Here is a 27,083-nt window from a genome sequence, read left to right on the forward strand (position 1 = left end):
GGGTCCCAGTCCCCTCCCAGGCCCTCCTCAGAACCACACCTTACACTTGTTACACTCGTTCACACAGTGGTCACACACAGTGTCCATCTGAAGGGAGGGGCTGCCTGACGTGGGCCTCTCATCCCAGGATATGACCCTGGGATGAACTGCCCAAATTTCCCTGGGAGTCGCCATCCCCGCTCTGCTTGCAATCCCCACCCTGACGTCTAGGTGGCGCCAGAATCTCACACTGATTCCTCCCAGGTTGGGGTGCCAACCACGCCCAGTGAAGGTTGTTTCAGCTCGGTCCCTGCAGACTCCAGGTCCACTCAGCCGGATTCTCCCTCAGTTTTCTGGGTTCTGTTCAGTCCAAGCAGCGAGTGAGGGGAGCGGGGAGAAAGGGGTTGCACACTTGTAACTGCTGTTTCTTTTCTGCCTTCTACTTGGCTGGGACCTTGGCCTCTAGGAAGTAGGCGCGTCAGCTCTTGCCCTCCCATCTCAGCCTCAGGGACATCCGGAGCAAGTACTGCATCTGTTCTTTTCAAATGTAAAAAATAATTGTACTGAAAAGATAATTTAACATTAAGTTTATTTTTAAAGTTTTTAAAATTATCAAAGTAATATATTGACATGATTCAACACAATAGGCTCCTGTTGGTTTTCTTCAGATAATTAAAATATTGTTACCAATTCACCCCCTCGCCCAACACCACAGGCACACACGTTTACCAGATCGCCACCCACACCCTCTGTTCTCATACTGCTTTCCACTGTAGCTGGTTAACAAGGTGGGAAAGTGCTTCATTCATTCATTTCTTCTGCTAGTATTTACCTTGAGCCACTAGGCTGGGCTGTATTGGAGGAACCGGGGATAGCGAGGAATTAATTCCTTCTGGTCCTTCTGGACCAGAGTTCCGCTGAGCTCTTCCTGGCTGGGTTCACGTCCCAGCGGTGAAGCCGGAGGGAGAGCCAAGGGCTAAGTCCCAGGAAGAAAAATAGGGCCGGATTCGGGATGGGGGTGAGGGGAGGTGTCCGTGGTCCAGAGTGATGGTTCTGAGTAAGTGATATCAAGCTGAAACCTACACATAAAACTTCAGGAGCTATTGGCTGGGGAGGAACTACACCTGTGGGTTGTGGAGCAGCTCCTTCCCCGCGAGCTTAAAGAGCACGAGGGGTTAGGACTTCTGGCTCCGCTCAGCCTGCTGCTTGCCCCTCCCCGCCCCAGGCTCCCTCTCTACTCAGAGCGCTGGTCCTCTAGGGGGGCGAGTGTGTGAATGTGTGTGTGCGTGTGTAGTGGGAGTGGGGGGGTCCTTCACTTTTCCCCTCTCCGGTTCCCCGTCCACGCCTCCCCGCCCGCCACTCTCTGGAGCGCCCGCCCACCCAGCCCCCCAGCCCTCCCCATCCCCAGGAGGAAGGCAGAGCGGCGGCAGCGGGGAAACGTAAAGTTTCTGCTGCTCAAAGTGACGCAAAAATTCTTAAAGAGCTCTTTGGCGGCGGATATCTAGAGATCAGACCATGTGAGGGGCCGAGAGTACAAATAACGGCCGCGCCAGCGCCGGAACAGACAGCGGCGCCCGGGTGCCTCGACGGCGCGAGGGTCGCCGGCTCCGAAGCCCCGGACCAGCCTCCGCGGACTCCCGGCAGGTGGGTCCGCTTTCCTCCCGGCTTTTCAAGCCCACTTCTCTCCAGAACTTCATCCCGCGAGGCCCCCCCCCACTCCCGGGGGCGGGCGTGGGGGGTTTGGGCAGGGCTGGTGCGCACGGAGTCGGACCAGGGGACTCGGGCGTTCGATAACCTCAGAGCGCTCCTTCCTCCCCGGAGGCCTGGGGGGGCGGCCCCAGTTGCCCAGGAAGGTCCTGAGCTTGGAGGCAAAAGTTGCTTTACTTTCAACCCAGGGCTTCTGTTTGCTCTTCGCTGACCGCCATCGCGTGCAGGGATGTGTGTGTGCAGGCATCTCCGCGGGTAGAGCCCTGCTGGACACAATGCCCAAATATCTAGAGAAATCTCCGAATGACACTTAAGTGGGACGAGTCTCCGTACGCTTGGGTGGTTTTCACTCGCAGAGCCGATGCACGCTCAGTCATTCAGAATTCATGTGAAACCCACAACTCCAGAGAGCTGTTCTACATGGTTGAAGTGTGTGCCCATCAGTTGCTTGAAAAATGTGTACGTTCAAATTTGTTTTCTCAAAGGCTCTCTGGAGCTAAAGAACACTAAGAAGCACATTTCTTTTTGCCCTGGGTCTTCTGTGTAATGATTTTTTTTTTTTTTTTCAGTTGGGGTTCTAAAGATTTCAGAGGGATGGGATTTCTAAGAGTCAGACCTTAAAAAGGCTTCTGTGTTAGTATTTTGATAATCAATTTTGTTCAGAAAAATGAACCAGGTTAATGGATTATTTATGAGCCTGCTAGCTCTCATCATAGTAAGAGGAGATCAAATATTTAATGTGTGTTGCCTTAACACACATTAGACATGGGGAAAATGTCTAATAAAGCGACGTTGGGATTTGTTGCTTATTGAAGTGGAGGGGGCACCATGGGCACGTGGATGTTTGGGTTTGGGGAGTGGAGAGAAACACACAGCTTTTACTCTGTTACTCGCTTTCCCGTGAAGCCACCGGTGCTCAAAGGTTGAAGTTTTCCTGCCTGCTGACTGAGGTGGGGGTGGCTGCTTCTAGCATGGATGAGAAGGCAGGTTCTTAAGAGGTTTGTGCAAGCTGTTTGGGGCCCAGGTTTTCATTTTTTTCCCCTGAACCTGAATAGGAGCAGATTGAAACTGCTTCACAATTAATCAAAAATCCCCTCAAGTGATCCATCTAGGACATTTCGGATGTGACCCCAGCACAGATATTCAAACCCATTGCTTTCAGTCTCTTTGCTTAAAAATATTTATACTAGGGGTGAATGGCGGGGTTGGGGTTTTAAGTTTCAAACTTAAAACATTGAAGTTTTAATGCAATCAACAAAACTTCAGAATGCTTCTCTGCTTTAAGCAAACTTGATTTTTTCAAATTTTATGAGCATTTTGATGATGCTTGGAGAGGCATGTCAAAGGGTCACAAATGGTTGGGGTGACTGTGGAAGGAGGTGCTTGGCTGTGAGTGTTCTCTCTTACAGCGGGCTTGCAGAAACATTCTAGATATGCCCCTCCAAAGAGAATCGCAAGTGATGCCGGACATTCAGCCAGTGAGTGACCATTCTCCTTCATACACTGCAAATGCTATCATTTGGGAGAACAAAGGCAGGGCTGCCTGAAGAAGTTTAATTTGGCCTAATGAATCAACAGGATATGTTCGTGAGTTGACTTTTTAAATAAAGATGACTGGGCGGCCAAAGGGCAAACTATACAGTCCTGTTCTGTCCGTTTAAGAAGGTACCTGAGACCTTAATTATTCCCTGTCACAGGTCAACTCCTCTGGGTCTCGAGGTTTTAGCTCTAAGCGAGGGGCGGGGGGCCCTGCATAACCGATGTCCATGTCTCCTCCAGTCCCCTCCGCTCACTCTGTGACTGTGACCCTCACTTCTCTGCTTTAAGCAAATTTGAGTTTAAATGATGGTGCAAAATGCCTGAGGGCCGGGACAGTCTGCCCGGATGTTTCCGTCAGATTAGGGTCCTCTGGGGACCCACGGCTTTCACTCTAAGGCCAAGGCTTTGCACACAGACATGCACAAGTCCTGCAGTTGAGCCTTGTCCAGCCAACAGGGGCCTGAGTTCCCTGACTCCTCGAATCCCCTTTACAACTCCTCCACCTAGTGTGTGGGGCGGGAGAAACAACACGCGCCCACCTCCCCCCACACACACCCCCGAGCTTGGTGGTGTAACACAGGACAGGCTTGGGAGCCGGATCCAAGGTCTCATAAAGCGCCCTGTTCCTCTTTTCTTGGGTAAGTGATGCGGGGTCCTCTGTTGCTGTGCGGAATCCCACTTCTGGGCTTAAGCAGGCAAAGTAGAACCCTAAGGAGAGAAAACTGCCATCTTTCTAGGAAGGAAAGGTGGAAAATAGATGAAACTAGCATTTTAAAGAACTCTGGCATAAATGACTTCCCCTGGTCAGAGGGTGACCTGCTTTTCTGGGGTGGGCACAAGACCCACAGTCGGCCAGCACAGGTCCCCGCCTCCCCGCTCCACCATTTCCTGGCAGAGCTCATCAAACTGGCCTGGGCCCACATGCAGAAATGATCCGAGTCAAGTCTCGGTGGAGGAGGCGTTCCCTCCTGCCTGCTCTTTGTCAGCTGTCAGCGCTTGGGAAGATGAAGGCTTATTTACTGAACACCAGCAGCATCTCTGTAAGCCAGGTGCTTCCCACGCTGTGTCTAATGGGGTAACAAACCCAGTGGAGATAAGACCTGTGCAAAGTGGTCTGGCTGCTTTATTTTCTTCTCTTTGGCTCTGCTGGAACCCGGTAGCAGCTCCCTCGCTGCCACCCAACCCTGGACAAGGGGCACTCAGCTGTGGGTATTTAAGCCATTGTGCTCAGTTGTGTGTGACTCTTTGCCATCCCACACACTGTAGCCCCTTAGGCTCCTCTGTCCATGGGGTTTCCCGAGAAAATACTAGAGTGGGTTGCCATTTCCTACGGCAGGGGATCTTCCCGACTCAGAGGTCAAACCCAGGTCTCCTGCATTGCAGGCAGATTCTTTACCGATGAAGCCACCTGGGAAGCTTATCTTTCTCTTGAAACTGAAAGTGTTACTTGCCAGTTGTGCCACACTCTTCGCTACCCTGTGGACTGTAGCCCGCCAGGCTTTTCTGTTCATGGAATACCTCCAGGCAAGTATACTAGAGTGGCTAACCATTCCCTTCTCCAGGGGAGCTTCCCAAGTCAGGGACCGAACCCACATTGTAGGTATCCCACATTGTAGGTGGATTTGTTTTTGTTTTTTTTTTTTTACCATCTGAGCCACCAGGGAAGCCCCAGCGGTGCCTGGGATAGCTGACTGTAGTATTTAAGCCATAGAATTTTCTAAAAGCCAGGACAGGATAGCTCTCCATTAACCCCCCAAACAGAGTGAGAGAGAAACCCGAGAGACAGGAGACAGGAAGGTGGTGTCCCAGGGCCCGCTTGATGGCCAGGGTCCCCAGGCACTGACATGTGGCAAGTGGCATGGGGAAGGTCTCCAGGGATCCTGAGGTCCAGGTCTTTGTGTCATTATTGGAGGTCGGAAGGGAAGAGGTGGGGGGTGTGACAAGGCCAGTGGCAGATGTGGGAGAGCTGCTTGTATGCTTTGGGTGAACCCTGAGCTGGAGGCTGGTAGGTGGGCTCGGGGAGAGAGAGCCGGTCACTGGGCCTTTGCCTCCTTGTGTTGTGTGGTCTTTCTGGGCGTATTCAAGGAAAAAGAAAATTGTACTTTGCTAGGGAAGGAGAAGGCAATGGCACCCCACTCCAGTACTTTTGCCTGGAAAATCCCATGGATGGAGGAGCCTGGTAGGCTGCAGTCCATGGGGTTGCGAAGAGTCGGACACGATTGAGCGACTTCACTTTCACTTTTCACTTTCATGCATTGGAGGAGGAAATGGCAACCCACTCCAGTGTTCTTGCCTGGAGAATCCCAGGGACGGGGGAGCCTGGTGGGCTGCCTTCTAAGGGGTTGCACAGAGTCGGACACCACTGAAGCGACTTAGCAGCAGGGAAGCTGCTGCAAGAAAATAAACATTCCTACCCCCACCCCCGCCCCCAAGGGATTCCCTAAAATCAGGGAAGGGCAGAGTTGGAAGGGGACTTGTTGACAATCTGCTCCAAGTCCTCCATGGCTTGTTCAAATTCGCCACAGCCCTGAGGACCTGGCCAGGCCTTAAACTTGAGTCTCCTGAACTTTTCCCTCCACTGGGTGTGTTGTGTTAACGGCTAATTGAGTTAGCTGGCTCTTTTCCTTGTTTCAGAGGAGAGGAGCTGGGGCAGGAAGGAGAGAGAGAGGGGCGAGAGGAGATTCGCTATTCCAGGCTGTGGCGAGCTTTGACTGAATGGAGGTTTCTCAGCCCGTCCCAGGGGCAGAATTCTTTTTCTCCCCTCAGTGTCTTATACTGAAAATTTTCAACTGAAAAGTTGGAGAAATGGTCCCCTGAAGCTTCACCCAGATTCACCACATTTTGCCACTTTTGTGCATGTACTTTCTAATTAGACACATGTCCAATTTTTACATATTTAATACATAATTTGATACTGTGTAAAATATAATTAATGAAATGATTATACTACATATATAATTTTGTTGTTGAACCTGTGAAAATTTGCAGACATCCAAATACTTCACCCCGAATGCCTTTTTTTAAAGATATTCAGCACTTAATTATAAAATAAGCCTTGTGTAAGATCATTTTGCCCAACTGCAGACTAATGTAAGTATTCTGAGTGCATTTTAGGTCGGCTAGGCTAAGCTATTATGGTTGGTCGCTTAGGTATATTAAATGCATTTTTTTTCCCACCCCTGAATTCTTCAGCTTATGTTTCCTAAGCCCAAGGACATTCTCCTACATAACCAGAGCCCTGTTGTTATCACATCTAAAAAAGTTAACATTGATAAAATATTCTTATAGAATGTACAGTCCATATTCAAATTTCCTCCACCATCTCAGTGATGTCCGTTTTAGCTCAAAGCATTACTTTTTGCGACCATCAACTCCTAGGGATGAGGAACAACCTCTTGCCCTGATTTCACTGCATCTGAGAATCAGATCAATTCTGAGTCATCATGAACTGATTCTTCGTGAGTGTCCCCGAACCATGTGTGTGACATGTTGTAAAACACATTTCAGAACTTGTAGGAGCACAGGCACCTTCAAGCAACATTACCCAAATCACAGACAACTTGTGGCTTGAGGGCACCCCCGTGCCCCCCTCCACCCTGCTGCCAGACCCCATCTGTCCCTTCACTCGGCTCCCCCCCGCCCCCACTCAGAGAAATGGCCCCAGTTCCCCCTTCCCGTCATCGTCACTCACATTGTATTTAATTCCACTTCCAATCCCTTTCTCCTCCCCTCCTCTCTCCCACCAGCTGCCACAGGTAAATCCGCCCTTGTTTCATAACACCCTGTCCCTGGGGCTGGTTTTCTTTCTCTCTCCCCCTTGACTTCCTTTGTGGGTCTAATCCTGTCTGTCTCACACAAAAATAGTTTAGTAATACACCTGTCTTAAGGAAAAGGAAACTCCTGTGTTTGGAAATGCTCCCAGGTGTTTTTGAAAGCTTGATTTCTACTTATGGCATAAATCGCCTTGTAACAATAAAAGAGGATTTAGAAGGTGTAAGTGATACTCCTCATTCTGCCTAATCGAACACGTCACCTGTTCGAGTTTCCCAAGTCTCTTTCCTGGCCTTGTCCACACCAACACAGATGGCAGCCCCGGAATGAAAGCTTTCTGCAAAAAGTTGCAAGTTGTGTAGTTAAATGTAATAAAGGATCTGTGACCTCAACCTGTAAAGGCACTTCCACAGATTCTACAGACGAGTCTCTCTACCTCCTTATTCTCCTCTCCTTAAATTTAGTTTTCCTCAGGAACCAGAAAGAATGGTAAACAACTTCTAATGAGTTTGTCACCTCCCATCTCCTTACATTTTAGATGTTTTAGTATCTTTTGGTTAAACAAGGGTTTTGTAAACTAGCTTAGGAGGTTAACCACCATTTGCAACATTTCCTTCTGTGGGTTGAAAATACACCGCAAGTTCCAAACCAGCAACTCACAAAGGAGTGTCTGGAACACAAACCTTTGATGGGCATGCCTGCTGGTACTTGTTCAAGGCCTAACAGCACAACCTGGGCTCCTCTTTATCCTGGACATGCCGCCAGTCTTTTCCATTCCAGAGTTGATTACCGTTGTTGTGGTTGTGATGGTCCTTTCTCCACCCCGGAGATGCTCAGCAGATCTTCCTGATGGGTGAGGAGGGAGGAGGGGCAGACCCCCTGAGGATAGGACCCGGGAAGAAAGAGTAGAGGCTCACCTGAGCCTCACACCTGCCAGCATGGCCCGAGCCCAAGAAACCCAAAATCAACCCAGAGACCCTCTGGGCTGGGAACGTGCACACACCTGGTCAGCAGGAATTTGAGGCCAAAATGTATAAGTCATGGCCTGGAGATGCAAAGAAACTGGACACAAAAGGATAATAAATGATGCTTGATAATCAGTGAGGAATGACAGATGAGATCATCTTGGGCTGGGGTGGTGAGAGAAGGCTACATGGAGGAGGTGGATAGAAACTTAAGCCAGGCCTGGAGAACTTAGGATGATTAGAGGCAGCGAAGGGGTGGGGTTGGGGATGCACTGGGCATGCTCAGTGGCCCACCTGCCCCTAATAACCTGGGTACTTGCTAACAATGCAGCACCCACATGGATCTCTTTATTAGAATCTCTGAGCAAGTAGCCCAGGAATCTCCCGTTTACAAGTTTCCTAGTGATTCCAAGCCACCGATTGAGAAGAACAAGCAAGAACAGGTGAGGGCCCATGGAAGGGGATGGAGTCCATAGCTTCTGGCTCAGGGGGCCCACCTGTGCTGCGGGCAACGAATCACTAAACCTTGTGGGCTCCAGCTTCCTTCCCTGGGGTGAGAAGTAGAACAGCAGAATGGGTTGTGTACGTGTGATGGCAGAGTGGTCATCAACTCACTGTCATGCATTGGTGCTTTCCATGCACTAGACACTGAGCTAAGCATTTGTCATACTTTTATTGAAGTCCCACAACAGCCTTCAGGGAGCAGGAACTTTAATGGTCTGTTTTCACACATGAGCAAAGGGAAGGTCAGAGAGGTTAAGTAACCTGCCCAACGTCACAAAGCCAGTCAATGATAGGTGTGGGATTCCAGTGCAGATCTATGCGACAGGAGAGCTCTGAGTTGTGGACACACAGACTATTAAATGACACCCCAGGAAGGTGGTTAGTCTAGCTTTCCTGTTCATGTTTACTACAGGAAGGCTATTTCTCCCTATCCATGCCAGATCCATTTCTTTTTTATTAAACAATTAATTATACTTTTGCCCAGCCTCTGGAGTGATCTTAACCCCAGCACAAATGGCTAATCCTCTCAGTTTTACCCTCTGTGTGGAGGGAAGCTTGAAGCTATCCTTCCCCAAGGAAAGTTCTGGATGGAGACCCTTTTTCCTTTCTCATGGTATCTGGCCGAGATGGCCCTGAGGATTGTAGCCTGTTTAGTTCCTCTCCAAAAAATTAAACTGTCTCTTACAAGGCATTCTTTGGGTAAGGAGATGACTGTGATAGTCATTTCTATCCCTAACATCCAAAAAACAAGAAGATTTTCTCCACTTGGTCCGTTCAGATCATGAAGTCTTTCTATGTTGTTTGAAAGGCGAGCAGGAGTCCCGGTGGCTTACGCCCTAAGACACCACACCCCTCAGAGAACTCAGCAGTCTCTTCAACAGATACAACAACAAACCTTCATTTTGCACTGTGGAGACATGGACTGGAAGCAGCAAAAATCCAGGGTCCCATGACAGAAGCAGTGTGTGCAATAGCAGCAAAAGGAGGACCATTAAAACCCAAGGACAATTCGAAGCTAAAGACGCAAGGTATCTGAACACGCTGCATCCAGTCAGCAGAAACCTCGGTTTACAGCAGGTCGGCGGCAGCACTTGCAAGCAGCAGCGGCCTCTCCCTCGATCCGCATGCTGATCAGATTCTGGCCTGCTACCATGGACTCCTTGAAGGCAGGACCAGGCCTGCCTTGTCTGCAAGAGCCTTAGGTATAGTAGGCGGGCAGTATGTGTCTACTGAATTAGGCCCAATCCGTGGCAGCGGGCCAGGCTCAGTGTTGACTGAACATATACAGGCATATATGTTTGCTGTGTTTAGTAAACATATATGTTTAGTGTTTGTTATAGGCACAGTATAACCCTATACCATGTTACAGGGCTCTGCAACTTTTATCATCCTTGGTGTTGTGGGAACTTTAGACTCCCTCTGAATAGAGAGTACAAATTGCCACTTGGCTCTATAACCTATAATTAATCTTATCTCAGCAGTAAACCCATAATTCTGGTTTTGGTGGGGGGTAGGGAGGTGTTTTCATGTATTTGTTTTTTTTGGAAAATGAAAGTGAGTGTCCCAAGAGATGAACTCACTTTGATCTGGACATGTGACGTCAAAGTACAAAATTTCTGTAGTGTTTCTGCTTAGAATGTGCTGAGGGGGGTCAAACAGACAAGTAGAGTCATGGGCATCTCCAGAGGGCTGGGTGGTTTCATGACTCATCCATAATTATCTGCTTGTTCAGTTACTGGTTCCCCTGGCTACACAGACCGAGCTTGTGGAAAAAGGAATGGAGATGTGATCGGGAGAAGTTGAAATGGAAACAGTTCTTTTTACTAGGGGCGGGGAGGTGGGGTGAGTACGCCACCCCCTGGGCCGGGAGGAAGCAGGGCTGTAAACAGACAGTCTTGGCATCCTGTCACTGGCACCCCTGTGTGGCCCCTCGTGTGCAGAGTCGCGGGGCGGCGGTACGTCCTGGGCGTCAGGCCGTGGTCCCACCGTGGAGCTGGGTGACCCACCCTCAGCCCATCACCTGCTCAGCCTGGGAAAACGGCACGTATCCCAGATGCACACGCAGGCTTCTGGGGCTGTTTCTGGCCACAGGGAATCTCATGTCTCCAGGAGGAGGTCACAGCTGCAACAGTGACCTCCTTTGCAGTCTCTCTACCCAGCAGGATAAAAATACCTTTAAAAAAAAGAAAAGAAAAGAAAAGAAAGCTTTCAAGAGAGCGTTCTTAGAAACCAACCTTCTTAACATCTCTTCCTTCTATATTCCTGGGCTGGCTCACTCTCAACTACTGCTATCTGCTGGTCTCAGGGGGAGAAGCTGGTCAGTGCTCTGCAGAACCAGGGAAGTGGGAAAGGAGTCTGGTTCCACAGGCAGCATCCTGTATGTAGAAAGGGGCCCAGGTCCCGCCACCTATCTGCTCCTGGCTGACAGATTAGTCCCTGGGAGGGGGTTCCTTCTGAAAGGTAGAGGAGTGAGTTGAAGAAAAGGAGACGAGCATCTCCTTCCTGTTTGGTGGCTTCGTGTGGCTGAGCTTATCTTCTTGCACCTCAGGGTCTTTGATTGGGGTGGGAGAACCCCGGAAAGCAGAGCTGGATAGAGAGACACCACCCTCAGGGGAGAGGCAACCTCAAGTCATGACTGGGCTAAAGAACCCTCTGAATAGGTTTTCTTATGTGGGCCATTTCAGCTGTTGATAAAACTTTTTTTTTTTTTTAATGCTGAGGGATATTTCAGGAAAATAAGACATTGTAATGCACAGCAACAATAGTCTGGTGTATTTCTCTTTTAGGAGTTGCTCATAACAGTTGCCAAGAAATCGGGATCCTTAGGGGCTGAACCCTAGAGGACCCTGAAGAACATACATTGCCACTCTCTCCCCACAGAGTTCACCAGCCCACGCACATTCTCCAGCTTCTTGCAGAGTGCCCCAAGGGAGGAAGCAAATAAAGTCTAGAACAACACAGGACTCCTGCAGCAGGGGGGTGACAGAACCACTGGCTGGCTAAACGGTTATTCCCCCGCTAACGTGTCCTTCCCAGACGGGTGGTTTTCCTCCTAGAGAGCGTGGTAGACGTGCTGGAGGAAGGTTGGGTGATGATCTTTGAGCTTCAATTTTAAATGAGAGGAAAGTTGCAGCATTAAAGGTTGGGAAACATCCCTACAGAAAATTTGGGGCAAAATTTTGAAGATGGAGAAAGGAAGACCTGGGTCACTGGCAAGATCTGTCAGCTGGCTGCCATCTGACCATCCGCACCTGGTAAAGCTCTTTATCTCTGCCATCTGGTCTGTAGGTTCTTCAGTTTAATGTAGAAAACATGTCATTTAGAGGCCAGAGGCAAGTACAAAAGCCTTCTCCAAACAACACAACCAGAGACTGCCAAGTTCAGGTTTAACTGTGTATTTAAATATATTGATACCTCATCATCTCTCTCCAAAAAAAAAAAAAAAATTAAAAATCCCTTAGCCTGGTGAATGCTTCCTCATGGTGGATGAGAGGATGTGTTCTTATTTTAGAAGTCCATCAAGTCTAGTTGAGGTCCTGGGGAAGGTGGGATGGGTGGGGTGATGGGGAAGGCTGGACAGAGGCATCAAGGTAAGCAGAATGGATTTTTATCTAGATCACTCTTTGTCAGAAATTCATTTCCTTCTATAGGTCACGTTTGCCTCCTTGAGCTGAGGATAGAGTTGGGGGTGGGAGCCAGTTAGATCGAGTAGAGCCCAGGACACCTACCTCACACTTCCTATACACACACACCCTCGCTATATAGAGCTGGTTTCTCTCTCGTTGCTCTAATATTTTTGGATCAATCAATCAATGCCTTTAAATTTTTTGTTTTCTACTTTACAGAAAGAAACTACACAGTCAGCAAGGAACTCTAGTTACTTGCATCCCCTGTTTTCATTTCTAATCCTTACCAATATTTATGTACATAGTCATCAGTGTGAAGCAACTACTCTGTGTTCTAATTTTTCACTTACTACGTGTTTGTCTCTACATGTCCACATGTAGGTAGTTATAGTCAGTGAAAGCCCCACCAGGGTAAGAGACATTCACTGCCATTTTTACAAAGTCCCAGTTCCTAGTCAACCTCTGACTGTTGAATTTAGAAGATTCATGTCAGACCTTTGCAGTTACAAACAGCAGTAGCAGTCATCCCTAGACACCTTTTCCTAGAAAGGTATAATGTGATTTGAATTAAGCCGAAACGTGTCAACTGCAAACTGTTTCAGAGTTTGAAAAGTTCAAGTCCAGAAGGTCAAAGTCAGCTGGAAGGTCCTGGCTCCTTACTACTTTATAACTGGTATAGGCTTGAAGTCCAAAAGGGCTCGGATTTCTACCCCATGTAGAAATCTCAGGGAGCTGAGCTGACTTCCCTGCACCCTGGCCCACGGCAGTGACATAAAGGCGTGGCAGCCCCGAGGCACATAGGGACGGACACCAGCCACTTTGGCATCCGTAACCTCTGCGCTCCTCTCTCTGGCTCTTCTGGCGTGAATGAGAGGTGACCCTGCCTGCCCACTGTCACAAAATAACAAGTGGCTTAGCCCCAAGAGTTGCTGGGCATGGCAAGAAGAATAAATGGTGAGCACCAGTGCCATTTAAGGCTCAGCCAGACTTGCAGAGGCAGATGGGAGTGCAGAAAGGGGAGGTACAGGTGGACTGCACACAGCTAGAGGCAGCTCAGACCTGCCCAGGGGTGTCCGCGAGCTGGGCTCCTGCAAGAGTGAAAAAGTCTGCACTGAAGGAGCTAGGGGCGCCTAACAAAGGTGGCCTTTTCACCTCTCTCCGACGCTCCAAATCACACCTGTAGTTGGTATGAAATATACTTTCGAGTGTTCAATTTAAATGATGGAGAGGACTATCCTATTTGCTGCCAGAAACTGCTTCTTTGTTACTTTTTTCCCAGCATAGCATCCAAGACAAAGTAAGTGTTCTGTGAAGCTTTGTGGGACCTTTGTTCTTCTGAGTCCCCGGTAAACTCCAGGGTGGGGTTCCAGTCCCTCAGCTGAAGTCAATACTTTGTTCTTAATGGAGCCTATGAAAAACCTGGGTTATTTGCTATCTATTTTCGATTGCCTGTTTTTTTTTTTCTTTTAAAACTACTCAGTTGTGATTTGATACCTAGCATGGGTTGAAAAATGTTGATTTTATTGACTCTTATGTAGCAAATAGGATATCTCTCGTTTAACAGATGGCTTTGTGATCCCATTACCTGATGTAGTTCAAGATGTATGATGAGTTACCAAAGACAAGTAAAACACCCTATTCTGTTCTTTTGCCTTTCCAACAGCACTCTCAGTCCCACTGATACAAAGTTCTGAGGAGATCCACAGATCTGAGCACCAAGAATTCAGGTCGGTCCTTGGCCCATGGGTGTCAGCATCACCTCCTAGCCAGCAGGATGGAGACCACCCCCTTAAATTCCCAGAAGGAGCTATCAGCGTATAAGGATGGAGAAGATTGTCAGGAAAATGGGGTTCTACAGAAGGGTGTCCCCGCCCCTGGGGATAAGGCAGAGTCCGGCCAGATCTCCAACGGGTACTCAGCGGTTCCGAACCCTGGCGCAGGAGACGACACTCAGCACTCCATCCCGGCTGCCACCACCGCCCTAGTGGCTGAGGTTCATCCAGCAGAGCGGGAGACCTGGGGCAAGAAGGTGGATTTCCTCCTCTCTGTCATTGGCTATGCTGTGGACCTGGGCAACGTCTGGCGCTTTCCCTACATTTGTTACCAGAATGGAGGGGGTCAGTATCATGGGCTGTGGGCAGAGGCTCTGACCCAGGGGTGGTCTGTAGGTCCTCTTGGGAGGCCAGAAGATAGATCATGTCTTTCCTACCTTGTTTAACTGATATGAGTCTGGGAACGTGGTTGCTTAGACTTTCAAGCTAGTCTGCGTGGGCCTGTGTGTGTGCTAAGTCACTTCAGTTGTGTCCAACTCTTTGCGACCCCATGGACTGGAGCCCACCAGGCTCCTCTGTGTGTGGGATTCTCCAGGCAAGAATGCTGGAGTGGGTTGCCATGCCCTCCTCCAGGGGATCTTCCCAACTCGGGGATCGAACCCACATCTCTTGGTGTCTCCTGCACTGGCATTGGTGGATTCTTTATCACTAGTGCCACCTGGGAAGCCCCCAAGCCAGTCTAAGAGAAAACAAATCTCCACTAAACCAAAACTGTAAATTTAGGCATGTCTGTGGCTCCCTGGGTCATGAAGTTGAATGAAAGCTCCCCTGAAGCTCACCTCACCAGACTTTCAGCGTTGTTAGCACTCCGTCTGTGGAGGAGCTCCTCCTCTCGTCCCTGCCTTACACAAGCCCTGCTCTCGACCAAGGAGACGCGAGGGAATGAGCACCAGTACTATGCTGAGTTCTTTCGTTCCTGCTGACTGGTTTTGCTCACAAGGGTCAAGAGCTGTTGGATCTGTGAAAGAAGTTGGGAAGTGGCTCCAGGGTCCCCAACCCTCCTGGACCTTTGGACCTGTGTGAGCTCAGGGCAACAGCTCAGGTCCAGAGTCTAAAGTCACAGTCTGGGTGAGATCTGTAGCTGAACCCAGCCATGTTAATGCCAAACCCAACCCATATATGGACATGCCTTATATCTCCTCCAAGAGTGTTAGATTTTTCAGGAAAGATGACTTCTTGTTCCTCCTTCTATCCCTAATGCCTCCAGAGCAGTTTATTTATAGATTATCAAAACTAGTAGCTGCCTGTAGGCATGGACATGGGAGCCCCAGAGCACAGCAGGGTAGAGGAATGAGTAGGGGTGGGGCCTCTGTTTTGACAGTGGGCTTGCTGTAGGAACAGGAAAAGGACCAGAAATGGGAATCAGATCAGTCAGTATTTGACGTGGGCTCTGCTAACAGATTTAGGAGGGCAGTTAAAATGAGGTTTGAGGGGTAGTTCTTTTGGGTCCCCTCATTTCCTCCATGACCAGACAGAGTTGCCTGGATTTGCTGCATCTTTTAAGGACCTGGGTCCATTACCTGCAATGGCCATTCCAGTGTGAGGGCCAGGGGGCGCTTTGGGAAGCCCAGTCCTCCCAGCCTGGGAAGAGTGGAAGTTGGAATCATCTTATCTCCAGCTTGGGAGGACTCACCTTTAGCCTGAGGATTATATAAGGGGCTGGGTCACCCTTGATGTTTCCCCTACACTCATTCCCTATGTGAAACCAGTCAAGCAAACCCTCTGGACAGACGCCACCATGAGAACACAATGCGGTTCTTGTTCTCAGGCCAGGTTTACCCAGCGTGACTGTAAGTTAGGTGAGACCTTTCTGAGTTGCACAGATTTCAGGTTTCTAGGTTCAGAGTACTTCATTGGAGGGAAAGTTCTCAGGGAAAATCACAGGCAGCCCACCCTTTGGGCTGAAACTCAGGCTGCAGGTGAGCAGTGTGGTGTTTCCAGGTCTCGTGTCAGCCACGAGCACCGCAGACACCAGCATCTCCAGTGAGGCGCAGTTCTGCTCCTTTCCATTCTGTCGTGAACTACCTGCCTGTTCCAGCCACACCCACAAATCTGGCTCAGGAGGGAGCATTCTGGCTCTGTGGAATGATGGAAATATAACCAAATATTAATAATCAAGTGTCTGGAGCCAGGATACAGATGAACAAAGAGAGTAATTCAGTGACCATAGACTATGACAGCTATTGTACAGTTTGTCACAGGAAATCTGTTCCAGGGTCCCAAGCACTGGTCCATGTACTGGCTGCATCAGAATCACTTGGGGAGCTTAAAGATCTGTTACACCCATATCTGAAGCTTTTGCTGCAGGAGGTCAGGGTGGGTGTGCGCTTTTAAGCTTACCTGTGAGTCTGATGTGTGGGCTGGGTTTGGGAACCTCAGTTCTCAACCCTCCTCTTCTGGTAGAGGAAATAGGGGCCCAGAGAAGGGTCCTTCCGACAGTTAGCCGTGGAGCTGGTCCCAGTGCCTGTTGTGTTGACTCCTAGACCCAGCTTCCTTCCCACGTACTCTCTGCCACCACCCAAACCTCACTTCTCTGTGGAGCTCTGTCCATGACTTCCGGCAGTGCCCTGAGACAGGGGAGCAGTGTGCGGGCCTCTCAGGACAGGGTGGCTTCACAGCTCTGGAGCATCAGATGTCTCTGCATATCCAGGTCATCTGGGCTGTCCTGGACACCTGTGGGCAGGGAGTGAAACTGTCTTTCCTCTGCCTCAGGGGCGTTCCTCCTTCCCTACACTATCATGGCCATTTTTGGGGGGATCCCGCTCTTCTACATGGAGCTCGCACTGGGGCAGTACCACCGAAATGGATGCATTTCGATATGGACAAAAATCTGCCCAATTTTCAAAGGTAAGAGAAAGGCTTGGGTGGTTGGGTGGGTGAGTGGGTCCATCAAGGGAGTGACGATTTCCATCACTGGGTGGGAGCTGGGGACCTCCTGGAATCAGTTAGACCTCAGGTATCCCTAGGAGATAACCTGAGTAATTAAGGTTTTGACTGCTTAATTTGTATGAGACTGCTAAAGCAAAATAGAATAATTGGCAATTAAAAGTAAACTAAATAGGGCAGCCTGGATGGTAGGTGACTTTGGGGGAGAAGGGACGCATATGTATGTGTGGTTAAGTCCCTTTGCTCGCTAAGTCCCTTTGTTGTCCACCTTAAGCTGTCACATTGTTTATCGGCTGTATTATAAAAAGTTTAAAAAGTAATTTCAATTTAAAAAGTAAATAGAAAAAGAAACATTAATAGCACACATACACATTTTCTATAACGTGTGATCTTGTAAATACAAGTTAGGAATTTACCACAAGGCCATTTTGCCACCGTGTCCCAGTGTTTGGGGGATGAAATGAACGGCAGCACCGCCTTTGCCACGCCCAGGCTGCCGTGCCTCGCTCCAGCTGCCCTTGAACCTGGCCCCCCTTGCCCTCTCGCGCAGGGATAGGTTGCGCCATCTGCCTCATCGCCTTCTACATCGCCTCCTACTACAACACCATCATAGCCTGGGCCCTCTACTACCTCATCTCCTCCTTCACGGAGCAGCTGCCCTGGACCAGCTGCGAGAACTCCTGGAACACTGGCAACTGCACCAACTACTTCTCCGAGGATAACATCACCTGGACGCTCCACTCAACGTCCCCTGCAGAAGAATTTTACACGTAAGTGCATGTAAGTGAGGGGGTGGCCTGTTAGGGGTAGGCCACACCCCTGGGCCTTGGCTTCTTGGGAGGCCAGTGGGGGCCAGGGACCCTTCACCTCTTGGCTGATGGTTTTTTAATTGGAGGAAAACTGCTCCGCAGTGTTGTCAGTTTCTGCTGTACAAGAACGCAAACCAGCCATAATTATACATATACCACCTCCCTCTTGAGCCTCCCTCCCCTCCCTACTGATGGATTTCGGAGAGAAGCTGGCAGGGAAGGGGAGTAAATGTGGGTGAGGGGGTTGGGAGAGACTACCTTGAGTATTCCACAGTCTCGGCCTCTGTGTTGTACCCCTTTTCTGTTGTGCCCAGGCTGGTCCCTACCTTCACCTTCCAAAATTATTCCCCCGCATCAAAACTGCCCTCCCTGGGCCTTCCTCTCAGCCAGCTGTCATGGAAGCAAAACCTCCCATGACCTCAGTAGTTTGAAGCTACTCAAGAGTTTCTGGTTTCATATGTTCACATGGATCTACCCTTTGGAAGAAGATGCCTGGAGTAGGGAGTTTGCTTTAGTGCTGGAATTTCAGGCAACGGCAGCCCAAAGGGTGGGGGAGGGGTCCCCTGCCACACGTACAAATCCTCATGCACTGATAAGCCAGCCATGTTAGTCACCGGCTGGGTCCCTGCCCAGGAGGGAGACCTGACGTCTGCCTTTGGGCCGAGTGCTCTTCCCAGGGTCGGTTGGCTTGAGTGCCCTGTTCTCTTCTTCAGGATGGCCAGAGCCCCTCCCAGCTCTCCCCAAAGCTTGGTGGCCACTTGGTCCTTGCGGTGCGGTTTCCGTCTTTTCTCTTGGCCACCACCTAGAGGTGTCACACACAGTGTGTTTACTCAGGTCACGGCTCAGACCCCATCACAGGCCCTCCTTTCTCTCATTCAGGCGGCACGTCCTGCAGATCCACCGGTCGAAGGGGCTCCAGGACCTGGGGGGCCTCAGTTGGCAGCTTGTCCTGTGCATCATGTTCATCTTCACTGTTATCTACTTTAGCATCTGGAAAGGCGTCAAAACATCTGGCAAGGTGAGGAGGACTCTGGCTGCAGATCCAGAGTCTGCCCAGGGGCCCTGGAGGATCTCAAACTCAGAACTCAGTAGTCTGGACAGCCACAGACAGGGGGACGTGGTTCCCTTTACACCGAACCCATTCGGTGATTCTCAATTTCTCTTCAACCAAATCTTTTAGAAACTTCTAGAAATGGGTCAATCCCAAGAACTATTATATGATTTTTTTTATTCCTTTACTCCACTGGTAGTGTCATGACTCATAGTAGCTGCAATGCACTGGTCGCGTTACTGTCTCCTGCTGGGTGTTGTCCCTGCTTTACAGATGGGAAGTGGGTTTAGAGGCGGTACCCGCAAACGGGATCAGATCCCTGTCTGAGTCTAAAGGCCACACCACCCTGCCTTCTACAATTACAGAAGAAACAAGGTAGATCTCCTTTCTTGGAGGTTTTTAAGAATAAGACACCAGCATTCATGTGGTGATAACCTGTGTTTCCTTCCTTACAGGTGGTTTGGGTGACAGCCACCTTCCCTTACATCATTCTTTTGATCCTGCTGGTGAGGGGGGCCACCCTCCCTGGAGCCTGGAGGGGAGTTCTCTTCTATTTGAAACCCAACTGGCAGAAACTCCTAGAGACGGGGGTAAGATAATGAGGAAAGCAGTGTGCATTTATCTGTCTATACTAACTGAAGCTAGTCCTAGGACTACAGGAACAACTAAAATGTGGGTTCAGTGGTTAAGTCTGCAGTGATGCTTTAAACTGGAACAAAGCATGCAAAGCACACTTGAGGCCACTGCATTGGTTTATGCCTCAATGACAGGCAGTCATATTTGTCTGCACTTGGTATGTGGCCATCCTTACAGGGAACTCTGAGAGCCTGTTTTCTGTCTCAGCACATAGCCACGTCGAGGCACAAGGGCGCTGGCCCAGCGATGGCCTGGGTCTCGGCCCCGAACTTCACCTCTGCTCTATTACAGGTGTGGGTGGATGCAGCCGCCCAGATCTTCTTCTCTCTCGGCCCTGGCTTTGGGGTCCTACTGGCTTTTGCGAGCTACAACAAATTCCACAACAACTGTTACCAGTGAGTATCTGGGGCTGCCCCAAGCAAAGCGTGGAAGCAGAATGAACATAAGTAGCCTGGAGGAAGGCAATCAAATTGGTGGCCTCACACGTGGCCAGGCTCAGGCCATGTTGACACTCTGACCCTCAGGAGTACCACAGGTGCCTGACCAATTCACTCATGGCCAGAGCAGCCACCCAGAACACAACCTCACCCAGGCCACTCAGGAGATGAGACAGGCCCCAGACTTTTGTGAGATTCTCTCTTTTTCAAGAAAATTAAATTCTGAAGCAGGTTTACAAAAATTGCAACATACATTAAATGTTTAGATTTGACCTGTTAATATTTAGCAAGAAAAATTGTGATGTGATATGTTATACACACACACACACAAACAATTGTGCTGTTCTGACCAACACAGAATGCTATGATTTATATGAAAATCTCATTTCAGAAATGTAACAAAACAGGTAATATTGTTCCAATTATGATTTAAATATCACTCATCATCTTTAGAGTTAATTTTGTCTTAACAGTCTGTCACAGATGATGATGTTCAGTAATCTGACTGTGCTATTCATAGGAAAATTACAGAATTTTTTTTAAAGGAGTTTACATGCATCCTAAGCAATGTGCCCTTGCATTGGGACATCAGCCTAAAGTTGTATTATGATAAGGTTCTCTCTTAAAAGTGTCAGGATGTCTTTGTGGCACTCTTACAATCTCATTTACAAATAATGTCAAAAGTCTAAATCTGAGATCTTCTCAAGCATGAGGCCAAGGCCCCCACGCTAGCTCAGGCCCTGTTTCAGAACAAGGCTTGTTTGAAATCCAGCAGTCTGTGCTCTGCTGCTTTATAGGATCTCTCTTGAAGCCACTCCTGACCTGCTGCTCTCCCCATGCCGTGCATGGTGATAACAGCAGCTTGTGCTTTGAAGCGATGCAACCTAAGAGGCTGCACCCTGGGAGGAGACAGTCTTGAAGTCTCTGTGAGCTCAACCCGTTCATCCTTGTCAGTCTGGAGACATTCTCCTCAGACTCCTGACTTAGAAATGTCTCAGTCCCTTGGGTTTTCTGCTCCAGAGACGCCCTGGTGACCAGTGCGGTGAATTGCATGACGAGCTTCGTTTCAGGATTTGTCATCTTCACAGTGCTGGGGTATATGGCTGAGATGAGGAAAGAAGATGTGTCTGAGGTGGCCAAAGATGCAGGTAGGGACCTTGGGTTCTGTTTGGGTTACTTGCTCCCACTGAACTGCTTTGCTGCTCTTTGGATCTTTACAAATATCTTAACTTTTGCATTATTTCTAATAGTTCCTCTTAAGTTTTTCAAAGGTTTTAGAGATCTAAACCCTTTCCATGTGTTCAGGCCATAGTGGGGGTGGGACAGCTCCCTTGGGGCCCAGCACTAAGGCCTTGATACACTGTGGGCTTGAGAATATGACTTGGATGATGGCTCTTAAAACTAGTGGGTCTGGGTCCTGTGATGGGTCCAAGTCTAGTAAGCAAATGATTACCAGTCCTTAGAATTTCCTTTTGCAGAAAAAGAAACGTAGATGATGCAGTCACTGTACTCTACTGTGAGTTATCATGGAAAAAGACTGACAGACGCTGAGAGGTGATGGGATCTTGTGGATGGAGTCCCAGGGCTTCTTGCCAACGTACGTCTGTCTTTGGCCTGACGTGGTGCTCTGATCCCGTCAGCCTCATGCCCCAAACTAATGTGCCTGATTTGGACCATGGGAGGTTGAGGACATGTTCCTCATACCATCAAGAAAGTCAAAATAGCTGGAAGGCTTTGTTCTAAGACCTCTTTTATTCTAAAATCAATTTAACATTTTCTACTGTTCTGGAGCTAAAGAGAGAGCTAAGTGCTGTGAAAATTTTGGAGATCTTTGTTGGGGGGTGAGGAAAGCACAAATTTATTATATAGTAGAAACTCTTCTTCGTGTACACAGATTTGCTAGTCTTGGGGTCTCAGGTTTGTTTCCTTTCTCCACGTTGGTTGAGGACACACTCTCTCCAAGGCGGATGCTATTCCCTTCCTGCCTCCCAGGATGTCAGGATAGCCAGGTAGGGTGGTGTGGGGTGCGAGGAGGCATTTGGTACATGTCCAGGCCTGCTCCACATGTAAGGTCTTATGACAGGCGGCATAATTGTTGGTGTGGTCATTTCCCCCGAGACATGTCTGTAGGGCAGGTCTTGGTGACCACCTCCTCCTCTCTCCCCGTCTCAGGCCCCAGCCTCCTGTTCATCACATACGCAGAAGCCATAGCCAACATGCCAGCATCCACATTCTTTGCCATCGTCTTCTTCCTGATGTTAATCACCCTGGGCTTGGACAGCACGGCAAGTGAATGGGGAGGGAAATCCAGCCCTGGGGAGGCGGGAGGAGGAAAAGGAGAAAGGGGAGGAAGAGGAAGAGGCAGCTGTACCCACTCCCTCCCGTGCTGGCCACCCCAGGCCATGCTGTCTGCTGCCCTCTGGTGCTTCGCCAGCCCCTGTTCACTTGGGCGCTTACTACCCTGTAGTACATCAGTCATTAATGGCAGCAGATCCCAACGTTTTTGGCACTAAGGGACCGGTTTAATGGAAGACAACTACTCACCTCCTGCTGTGGGGCCCAGGCTACACGCTGGTACCAGTGCATGGCCTGGGGTTGGGGACCCCTGATTCATGGAATAATGAGGGTAAAGTGCCAGGCAAGGTCAAGAGCTCAGCACATGTGAACTGCTGTGATTGTGCTCTGTCCCTTGACCAGACTGGCAGCACCTCAAGGCCAGGGCAAGGTCCCTCTTATGTCTCAGTGCTCCGTGGCCCAGCATTCATATCATTAATGTGGAATGAGTCTCAGCTTGGAGTCGGTGTTTCTGGAAAAACCAAAGTCTCCCCGAGAGACCTCATGGGAAGAAGTCCTATCCATGTGCTATACTTTCTTTCCTTGGTGTCCTTAGCGATCTAAATGATGGGGTAATATGGAGATAGGGCCAGCGAGGAGGGGGAACTGGTCACGATCAGCTTGACAGGCCACGTGGCAATCTTAACCTCTCCCTCTCTTCACTGTCCTGGAAGTAGCAGATTTGTCTCCAAGTCTCCATGATGACTGTTTGTGTGCCCCATTCAGTTTGCAGGCTTGGAGGGGGTGATCACAGCTGTGCTAGATGAGTTTCCACATGTCTGGGCCAAGCGCCGGGAGTGGTTTGTGCTTGGCGTGGTCATTACCTGCTTCTTTGGATCCCTGGTCACCTTGACTTTCGTGAGTACAACCCCCAACCAAGAGTCAGCTTTTCATTGGGCATTGGGACACTGCACGAAGCTCTTTCTTTCCAGCCCACAGGGAGCCCTGGCTTTAGGACCAAAGAGGGAGAGGCTGTTACTGCTGTTAAGAAGTTAGGCATCACGGAGAAGGAGAAAAGTTGTTTTTGGCGGCATCTGTCACTAGAATTTGGGCATGGAGCTGGAGGTTCAGCATTTTACAGCAAGTCCAACTAGATTTTTATCTGGAGAAAAACTAAGACTTGCCTTTTCAGTCTATTTCCAGTCCTTATGGCTGCTTTCTTGGGAATACTGCCCAGAATATCTGGAGGCTGGCACCTTGGGTTTGTCACATTGTCTCCTCCAGAGAAGTTGCAATGGTGATGAAGTCAGACCTTCTCCAGTGATTTCTTTTTGAGGGGGAGGGGAGCTGAGGTAAACACTATAAAACTGTACATCAGACAGTACCTACAGGCATGGCAGGCTTGTATCCTCCTGACTCAAGGCGGATTTTGTAAATCAACTTACCTTTAGGCCATGACTCAAATGGCACTGGAGCTTCAGCAGGGCTTTGGGGACCTGTGTAGGACCCATGGGATTTGTGATTCAGGACAGAGGCAAAACCATGACCACTGGGCCCAGTGTCCGGTGTTGTAAGTTTCCCAGATTCAGTCTTTAGGGACCAGGATTCTCCAGGGTAGAGTACACAGAAGGTGTTCAGTAAACTGAAGAAAGTAGATCGAGAGGTGCTTTTCAGTTTGTCTTTAAAGCTTTGGAGTGGGGAGGAAACAAGAGAGTGACCAGTAGGGCTGGAAGAGGAGTCTGATAGGATGAGATCTTGCCTACCCTGCCAAAGCCAGTCTAAGAGGCAGGCTCTGGGGTATTTGTATTCGATCCAAGGTGAGAACTTTGCAGGATTATCCTAAGAAGTTCTTTTTGTCTCTGTTGAAAAGAGGAGGCAGTGCCTCAGCGGGCCTTGAACCAAGTTGGTGGTCTCGTTTCCAGGGCGGGGCCTATGTGGTGAAGCTGTTGGAGGAGTTCGCCACGGGACCTGCAGTGCTCACCGTGGCCCTGATTGAAGCAGTTGCTGTGTTTTGGTTCTACGGTAAGATGCTTCCTTCCACCATATCCTTCCTACACCAGCCTGTGTAGGCCCCAGAATACACAAGGGCTGGATTTGTCAGAGAAAGGCAGGCCAGTGTATAAGACATCACCTCCTGCGTGCCTTCTTCAGAAACAGGTCATTGTTTCCTCCAGACTCTGTACAACAGATTGCCTAAGCTCCTGGGAAGACTTTTTTTCTGAGTAAATGTTTACTCAGTGGACAGGCTGAAGTGGTTCCCTATAGCTTATCCACAGTGGTTGCTTAAGATCTGACAGACACAGTTTAGGAGCTTATCTTCCAAGCAAGAGGCCAGAATGTTTCTGTTTGGATTATCTGTCTTGGTAAAACCTCCAGTTTATTCCCCTTCCCCCAGCTGTGGGATGGAATCTGATAAGGGTGAAACCCCCAGGAGTGCAGAGTAAGCTGACATGGGTCCCTGGGCAGGGATCCCAAGAGTCCATGGGCAAGGATCGGGAGGGCACAGACAGTGGAAATGAAGAAAACCAAGTTCAGAGATCTTTAAAATCAAAAAGCGATTACTTCATTCTGAATATATTTATTTTCCCAGTTTCTATGATAGCACAACAGCTGCATGTACATCATTACACGTAACATGAAGAAGGCGGGGTCCCATGTTTTGAGTTATACGTGGGCCTGGTTTGGGGACTTTTTTGTGTGTTTGAAAGAAGTCCTCCCCACCCCCTCAGCACTTCAGAGAACCAAGTTCCAAGTCTGTGATGCTACAGACCTGTGGGCACTTTCAGGGAAGCACCCACAGAGCGCTCTTCCTTCCCCTTCTCCATCTCTCCCCAGTCGGAGTTCCCACTTCTCACTTTCCTGCCGGTTACTTTGTAGAGAAGAACCTTGATCTTGATCTGACAATATGAATGAGCAATAGTGGTTAGAATTTTCTCTTGAAAGTTTCTAGCATATGGTCAGAGTCAGTCTCTATCAAGTGGGTTCAACATTTTTAGACAAAGTTCAACTTCCTTTTCTACAGTAAGGATAAAATCAGATATATGGTGAAATCCTGGAAGGGTGGTGTGGGCACCAAGACGAGGCTTTACGACCCTGCCCAAATGTCCACCAGTCCCCCCACTCTCTGTAGAAAGAGCTTTGCTTGCTATAACAAGCATTTTTGTGACATGTTTGCCATCCCACTTTCAGGCCAGACTGGTGTCCCTGAACCCCTCCTATGGAGAAATTCCAGAGTTGCTGCTCTCTCTGAGTCAGGGGCTAGGAGGACAGTCTGTTTCCTCTCTTAGTCAATCTCCTCCTCTTTTGGATGACTGTAGGCATCAATCAGTTCTGCAGTGATGTGAAGGAAATGCTTGGTTTCAGCCCTGGATGGTTCTGGAAGATCTGCTGGGTAGCCATCAGTCCTCTGTTTCTCCTGGTGAGTTGTCATCTCCCTTCTCCTCTGGCCCTAGAGAAAAGATTCACCCTCACTCACTCACCACCATCCCTAGAAAGTTAACCACTCTTCTGGCTTCTGTCACATTATTTCATCACTTCCCTGCTCCATGATAATAACATGTAACATTCATTGAGCAAGAATTGCCAGGCCAGACTTTATGCTAAACTTATAGCCACTGCTGTTTTTTTTTTAATGAAAAAGGGTGAATTTATTATGAATATGAAATCATTATAAATTACACACACAAAACAGTAGAGTCCCCAAGATATATGAAGCAAACACGGAACTGAAGGGAGAAACAGACATTTCTATGATTATACTTGAAAGCATCAATCCCTGGTTTTCAATATTGGATCAAACGTCTACACAGGCAGTCGATGAGGAAATGGAAGATAAACTCAGGTCTCAGTTTGGTTTTCGGTCTAAAGTTTTACACCCAGGGTGAGGGTCTTGTTTGCCTTTCCTGAGTCTCAGCCCCAAGCACCATTCCTTCCCTGCGTGGAGAATATGAAAGTGAACTAACGAACAGACATGGCTTCTTTCCTCAGGGAACTAATCCAGTGTCTCTCCTTCCTTTGAAAAACAAATGAAAGGATTTAAGTAGATTATCTAGAAGCACTGGTAATAATATAAATTAATAACCCATTTATGTCAAGACTTCTGCTTCTAGTAATGGCAGACTAGTGATCCAGACCAACCCTCTCACTGAAAACAGCTAAAATCTCTGGACTTAAAAATACATTGTGTTTTAAGTATACAAAAAAGCAACAGCAAGATGACAGGGTAAAGGAACTACGAGGCCAAGACCTAGAGGAACACTGGAGCCCACAGCATATCCCAGAGCCCCTGGTCCTGAGAGTATCTGCTGCTTGGGGCAAAGTTGGCTTTGGTTTTGGAAATCTCCAGTGTCCAGGGAATGGAAGTGAAGGAGGGCTTCTGTGGTAGAGAGAGAGAGATGAAGCAGAACAGAAGCAAGAATGAGCACGCTGGCCATCTTACAGATGAATATCGAGACATGCAGGTACACAAAGCACAAAAAATAAAGGGCTGCCCTGGGAAAGTAAAAAAGAATGCGAAAGAGTTGTTTTGAAAGAAGGCACAGCTGTATCCATGTCCTCTGAGGAAATGGATGGCCCAGATAGCCTAATAAGCTGGACTGAAGGAACTGTCTCTCGCTCTAGAAGATCAAAAAGCTCCTTCCACCCTAAATTGAGTTACAGATAAATGAAAGAAGTGAGAGTAATCCCTGCTGATGTGCACGGAGTCACTTTACCCCAGGCTACCTCAGAGCACACTTGGGATGTTAGCAGGGCGCTTATCCATCTTTGGGCAAACAGGCAACCCTTGGAGCTGAGCACTCTCATTTGACAATAAATGAATTCTATGTCTGACTCAAAATCTATGCCTAAAGAACTCTGGCGGGGGTCATCTTTAAGAAAATGAGTACAGAATTACTAGGACACCTGTCAGGTCCTTCATGAGCAGCACAGTAAGTCCTAGTAGCCACGATAAATATTATCATTATTATTTTTTTGACCACACCAAGCAGCATGAGGGATCGTAGTTCCCTGAAAAAAAGAAAGATTGAACTCAGGTGCCCTGCAGTGGAAGCACAGTCCTAACCACTG

At 48.8% G+C, this 27,083-nt stretch overlaps 2 protein-coding genes across 28 annotated transcripts in view; one reads left to right on the top strand and one right to left on the bottom strand.

Moving 5' to 3' along the window:
• Nucleotides 1–915: 915 nt before the first annotated feature.
• Nucleotides 916–27,083, top strand: part of SLC6A4 (solute carrier family 6 member 4) — a 34,917-nt gene continuing 8,749 nt past the window's right edge. Inside the window, exons 1-13 of one of the 4 annotated variants that reach the window (XM_086359920.1) lie at nucleotides 916–1,036; nucleotides 1,485–1,623; nucleotides 13,755–14,208; nucleotides 16,636–16,770; nucleotides 17,360–17,579; nucleotides 18,498–18,636; nucleotides 19,125–19,259; nucleotides 19,597–19,700; nucleotides 20,763–20,890; nucleotides 21,915–22,027; nucleotides 22,803–22,934; nucleotides 23,939–24,038; nucleotides 25,334–25,434. In XM_086359920.1, the coding sequence (XP_086216046.1) occupies nucleotides 13,866–14,208; nucleotides 16,636–16,770; nucleotides 17,360–17,579; nucleotides 18,498–18,636; nucleotides 19,125–19,259; nucleotides 19,597–19,700; nucleotides 20,763–20,890; nucleotides 21,915–22,027; nucleotides 22,803–22,934; nucleotides 23,939–24,038; nucleotides 25,334–25,434 (1,650 nt within the window). In that variant the 5' untranslated portion in view covers nucleotides 916–1,036; nucleotides 1,485–1,623; nucleotides 13,755–13,865. Of the gene's footprint in view, nucleotides 1,037–1,081; nucleotides 1,624–9,374; nucleotides 9,668–13,754; nucleotides 14,209–16,635; nucleotides 16,771–17,359; nucleotides 17,580–18,497; nucleotides 18,637–19,124; nucleotides 19,260–19,596; nucleotides 19,701–20,762; nucleotides 20,891–21,914; nucleotides 22,028–22,802; nucleotides 22,935–23,938; nucleotides 24,039–25,333; nucleotides 25,435–27,083 lie in introns of those variants that run through there. The other 3 variants (XM_086359918.1, XM_086359917.1, XM_086359921.1) reach the window with 3 other exon arrangements.
• Nucleotides 24,579–27,083, bottom strand: part of NSRP1 (nuclear speckle splicing regulatory protein 1) — a 62,562-nt gene continuing 60,057 nt past the window's right edge. For 20 of the 24 annotated variants that reach the window (XR_015148144.1, XR_015148145.1, XR_015148142.1 and 17 more), the window contains one exon: nucleotides 24,579–25,464. The gene's annotated coding sequence lies outside the window, so the exon portion shown is untranslated. Of the gene's footprint in view, nucleotides 25,465–26,918; nucleotides 27,024–27,083 lie in introns of all 24 variants that reach the window. The other 4 variants (XR_015148149.1, XR_015148139.1, XR_015148137.1 and 1 more) reach the window with 1 other exon arrangement.

This window comes from Bos grunniens, chromosome 19 (assembly GCF_055505025.1).
Source record: "Bos grunniens cultivar Pamir isolate PY7600 chromosome 19, Bosgru_T2T1.0, whole genome shotgun sequence".
Classification (NCBI taxonomy): Eukaryota; Metazoa; Chordata; class Mammalia; order Artiodactyla; family Bovidae; genus Bos; species Bos grunniens.